At 44.3% G+C, this 4,944-nt stretch overlaps 1 protein-coding gene across 4 annotated transcripts in view; it reads left to right on the forward strand.

Moving 5' to 3' along the window:
- Positions 1-2,388, forward strand: part of nkx2.2a (NK2 homeobox 2a) — an 8,306-nt gene extending 5,918 nt beyond the window's left edge. For 3 of the 4 annotated variants that reach the window (XM_037125126.1, XM_037125122.1, XM_037125127.1), the window contains exons 2-3: positions 1-228; positions 899-2,388. The exon at positions 1-228 is cut by the window's left edge and continues 97 nt beyond it. In XM_037125126.1, the coding sequence (XP_036981021.1) occupies positions 1-228; positions 899-1,479 (809 nt within the window). In that variant the 3' untranslated portion in view covers positions 1,480-2,388. The remainder of the gene's footprint in view (positions 229-898) is intronic. The other variant, XM_037125123.1, reaches the window with a different exon arrangement.
- Positions 2,389-4,944: the final 2,556 nt, after the last annotated feature.

The following is a 4,944-nucleotide window of genomic DNA, read 5'->3' on the forward strand; positions in this document are numbered from 1 at the left end:
AGGACATTTTGGACCTTCCTGACACAAATGACGAAGAGGGATCTATCACCGGAGCGGAGGAAGACACCGAGGGATCGGAGACCACGTCCACGACAAAAACCGCTGGAGTTTTGGTGCAAAGTCCTCTAGAAAATGTTCAAAATCTGCCTTTAAAGAACCCCTTTTATGACAGTAGTGACAATCCTTACACGCGATGGCTTGCTACTACGGACAGTATTCAATATTCATGTAAGTAGACCCTGAGATTTCCTTTCCTTGATCTTGCTGATAATGACTTGCGCGGTGGTTCCGAGCCGTGCGCTAACATGAAGCCGTGATTGATGGCACGCAGCCCCCGATATCCAAACCCTGTAACGGTGCCCTTGGGTGGCGCGCAGCATTCATCCTCCTCATGCACCGCGCTCCTGTCTTGTCTTGAGGCGTTTACGGCTCAGACTAAATGCACGCGGTGCTCGGCGCACTTTGCATAGTTAAGAAATGTGCTCGATAAAGCGCCGCGGATAAACACGCGGCGGCCGCAAGTTATTCCGAGCACAAACCGGGGTGTGAAAAATAAGACTGCATTCTTGTTGGGGGGCTTCACAGGCAGACAATGCACCTTTTAATGCCTCGCTGGCTCGCTCTGCCTGCGCACATTTCGGGGCTGAGGAATTGTTTGGTCCCTTCCCCACGTCCAGAATCACCCCCAAAGAGTTCAAATCCGAATATCCGAGAGATTTTATTATAATAATTATTATTATTTTTATTATTATCTTCGTCATAAACACCCTGCTCTTATCGCGCAGCAGCACAATTCATTTTAAAACTTTTTTTTTTTCTTTTTCTAATTATCGATTATTTTATGTGTTGGTGTTGTGTTGAGTGTCTCTGGGAACTTTACAACATAACATTTTGACAGTGTTTCTCCCGTTTCTTGCCGCAGTGCACGGCCTCTCCGCCAGCTCGCAGGACTCGGCCAAGTCCCCGGAGCCGTCCGCGGACGACGAATCGCCGGACAACGACAAGGAGACTTCCAGCAGCGGCGGCAGCGACTCCGGCAAGAAGCGGAAAAGGAGGGTGTTGTTTTCCAAGGCGCAGACCTACGAGCTGGAGCGCCGCTTCAGACAGCAGAGGTACCTGTCCGCCCCGGAGAGGGAGCACCTGGCCAGCCTGATCCGCCTCACCCCGACCCAGGTGAAGATCTGGTTCCAGAATCACCGGTATAAGATGAAGAGAGCCCGGGCCGAGAAAGGTATGGAAGTGACCCATCTCCCTTCTCCCAGGCGGGTGGCCGTGCCCGTCTTAGTCAGGGATGGAAAGCCTTGTCACACTCTTAAAGCTCAGGACTTGGCGGCCACTTTTCAGGCCGGGATCCCCTTCTCGGCTTATAGTGCCCAGTCACTCCACAACATGCAGTATAACGCGCAGTACAGCGCCGCGGCCACGCCACAGTTCCCCACAGCACATCACTTGGTGCAAACGCAACAGTGGACTTGGTGAGAGAAATTATAGAGACTTGGCTTGGAGGCACGATAGGGAGTTTCACCACAAAGCAAAGAGAAAGGAAAAAAAAAAATAAAACACAAAAAACAAAAGACTTTTCATTTTTGCAGCTTGACTCATATATATACTACCATTTTTATTCGGGGCTCATGTGTGCGCCGTGTTTACATGTTTTCGTTAAGAGAACTGGGTCCAAACCTCTCCCTTATAGATTTTATTAAGAATGTCAATGCTCTTCTTGTGAAATTTTTTGTAAAGTATGTTGTGTGTTGGTTGTAGAGATGTTTTCCTCTTTTTTTTTCTCCTTTTTTTTTCTTTTGTCCCTTCGTGTTATTATCAGCACGTACGAACCACTTTATAATTATAGAAATTTTAATTTCTTGCTTCTTTTATGGACCGAAAAAATATTTATGGCCATGAATAAACACTGGCAACTTTTCAGCTATTTTTCCCTTTGGTTTTTATTTCCTGTAAATATTTTGTGGCACATATTTGCAACCTTGAGAGCTTTCCGGAGTGCAGAGCTGAAGATCGGCCTTTATATATTTACAAATTACAGCAACAACAACAACAACAAAAACAACAACAAGAAAAAAGAACATGGGGGAGTGATTTTTGGTAAAACGTTCATATCATATGTAAATAAGAGCCGCGCGCTGATGACTAAATATTCCCATTTTTTTAATAAGGATTTTAAAATAAAATGCTGTGTTTCTGAAAACGGGGGTTTGGTTTATATAAGTGTCCTATTCGATTTGATCATCTCATAATGGACTATATTGTGGCACCGAATGGAGCTTGACTCTGGGAACAAATCTCCAGCGCACTTCACTCCTCTCCCTTTAGAGCAAATTTAATCCGGAGAATATTTTTTCTGAATCCCGAACACCTCACTAATAAAGAGCCCAAAGTCACTTGTGAAATGGGACTAAAATCCACTCACTTAATATAAGAGGGCTTCTCCACATAAGAAGCTTTTGAGTCAAAAGCTCTCCTTTTTGTCAGCATCCCCAACCACTCCCAGCCTTGGGTGTAAAGTGGTAGACTGTGGGGCGGAAAGGAGGAAAAAAAAAATCGTCTAATGCAATAAATGTTTTGTTATCTCGTTAAGCGCTAAACTGCAAATAGAACAGGAATAATCAATGAGTTACCAAGCCTTCTTTGTTTATCCACGGCCAACGGCCAGCTAAAATACGCACGGCTTACAGGGGCTTTAACCGCCTAATAAAGCTATTTTTTTTATATATATAAATATATCATCACATGACGTGTTAGAAATGATACTCGGCGTTAAAAAAAAATACACCCTGCCTTGTTATTCGCCGTGTTCTTTAAGGTGGAACAAAAACGAGCACAAATGGCTCCCCAGTGATCCGCTGCGCACTGCGGATTATCAGACTCCAGTCAATATCTTGGGTAAATATGATAACCCAGTAGAAAAATCTATGCGGTCTGTTTGTCCCGGGACAAAAATCTCACAACAGATGTCAGAGTCGCCCCTATCGTCACTGAACAAACAGCTAAATTGGGGCAGATTTGCTAATTATTTACAGAATTGAGTCTCAAGGGGCTACTGCTTTTGTTGGCGACACAGACTCAATTTGTCCCCGACAGAAAGGTTCTGTGCTCCACCACTGGTTGAGCTTGTAGGTCAAATAAATCAGCGATCTGCGTGTAGTTTGTTCGCGTTGATACGCCTCCGTGTCGACGACGCACAGGGAAGACGCAGCGGCGCCCTTAAGCGTGCCAATAATCGCAATAACACAGTTATTAAAGGGGAACAGATGTGAGCGGGGAAATATGATTGCAAAGTGAGCATCTGAAAGGCGACGACAAAGAAGTGCCTGTGACTGGATTTTAGTGAACTCAAGTCCAAAATGCTGGCAACGAGCAAAAACATGGAGGAAATTATTTTTTTTTAAAAATAAAAAAAATAAAATAAAAAAATAAAAATAAAAATCTCACAAGCAAGGGGGACAAAACGTCGATTTTCGCGTGTCCTGCGGTCTCTGAGGGGCCAGTTTTGTGACTCCATCATTGCATAATACAGTACACGACACAACACGGAAGACAAAAGCCCAGGCCTGGTTCCTGCTGGATGTTAGGGGCGTGCATGTTAACGAGCAGCAGGAGTGGGGACGCAGACAGTGCAGATAGAGAGACTGACAGAGTTTCTTGGTGCTGTTCAGAGTCAGGGAGACGCATCCTTGGGCTTTTTGTCCTGCCTGTCACTTGGTGCCATTGTGATCTTTGCTGCACACGTTGTATCCCATATGGGCAGCTGGGCTCGGACAAGGAGAAAAGGATCTCTCACAAGCCCCAAATTGTATCGAGCTTTCAAATAAAGCATTGTTGTCTCTCAAAGAAAAACGAATTAAAAATTCGTGCTATATCTATTCTGGTCAACAAAAAAAAAAAAGAAGAAGCCCCATTCACGGATAACAGGGAGTCCTTCTTCCTTGATAGAGCTATGCCAACAACAGCCTTCTCATTTCTCTTCTCCCTCTCTCCCCCGTGCTCCAAAGTGAAAGGCTGATTATTGTCTGTCCTCAAAAAGTCGCTCGTCACTGCGCGAAAAACTATTTTTAATACCAGACAGTGTCCTTCCTTGTTTGCTTTGAGTCCCGCTGCTGTGCGTGGGCCTGTTTCCAAAATAGACACATGGAGAGAAGGAAAAAAAATAAATAAAAGCCCAGTTCATTTCATGGATTTTTTTCCCTGTCAGGTGTAAAAACTGAGTCACACGATTTGCAGCAATTAAAGATTTCACAAGACAACCTTTTTTTTCCCCCTTGGATTTTAACGCCAGGCAGGGCGGTGCGTTAAGTTGTTTCCTCGTGCTGGCAGTGTGAGTACAGTAACATGCAAAATACTACTGATCAATCCGAGAGGTGAATGTTGGAGCTGCCATTTGCATTCTGATTTGTGAATCCGATGATCGGGAAGGGATGCTGAAGGATGCAGATGTGTTTTGTTTTTTTGTTTTGTTTTTTTCATGGGAGCAGAAAGTGGGGGATGTTGCCAGGTGTTGAGCGGACTGATGCGCCCAAAGATTCCACGGAGAGAATTTACCAAATGAAAACGCCTCATGTATCTCTAAAATATCATATTTTACGAGGGTTTTTATACTGCTAGATTTTTCAGCATACTTTTTCAAATATATTTCCGGAATCCTTTGAATCTGGATCTTGCAACCCACAATTGTACTGTTAATCATTCATCTGCGCGTCCGGTCATCCTCTGCTCTGAGGCCAAACATAGAAAAATGTTAGCGGTGCAAACGCTTGCATGATAAACTTTTTTTTTTTTTTTTTTTTTTTTACGGTGACTGCGCCCGTGTTTTTTTGTCATTAACGCGCCAGAAAATTGCGCCACCCTTCCAACCGGCTCAGCAACAGGGTCAGATTTATCGGAAATTGCTTTTGGCTGCTTGAAGGGATAAAGCGGGCGACATTAAAACAA

Source organism: Acanthopagrus latus, chromosome 16 (assembly GCF_904848185.1).
Source record: "Acanthopagrus latus isolate v.2019 chromosome 16, fAcaLat1.1, whole genome shotgun sequence".
NCBI classification, from domain to species: domain Eukaryota; kingdom Metazoa; phylum Chordata; class Actinopteri; order Spariformes; family Sparidae; genus Acanthopagrus; species Acanthopagrus latus.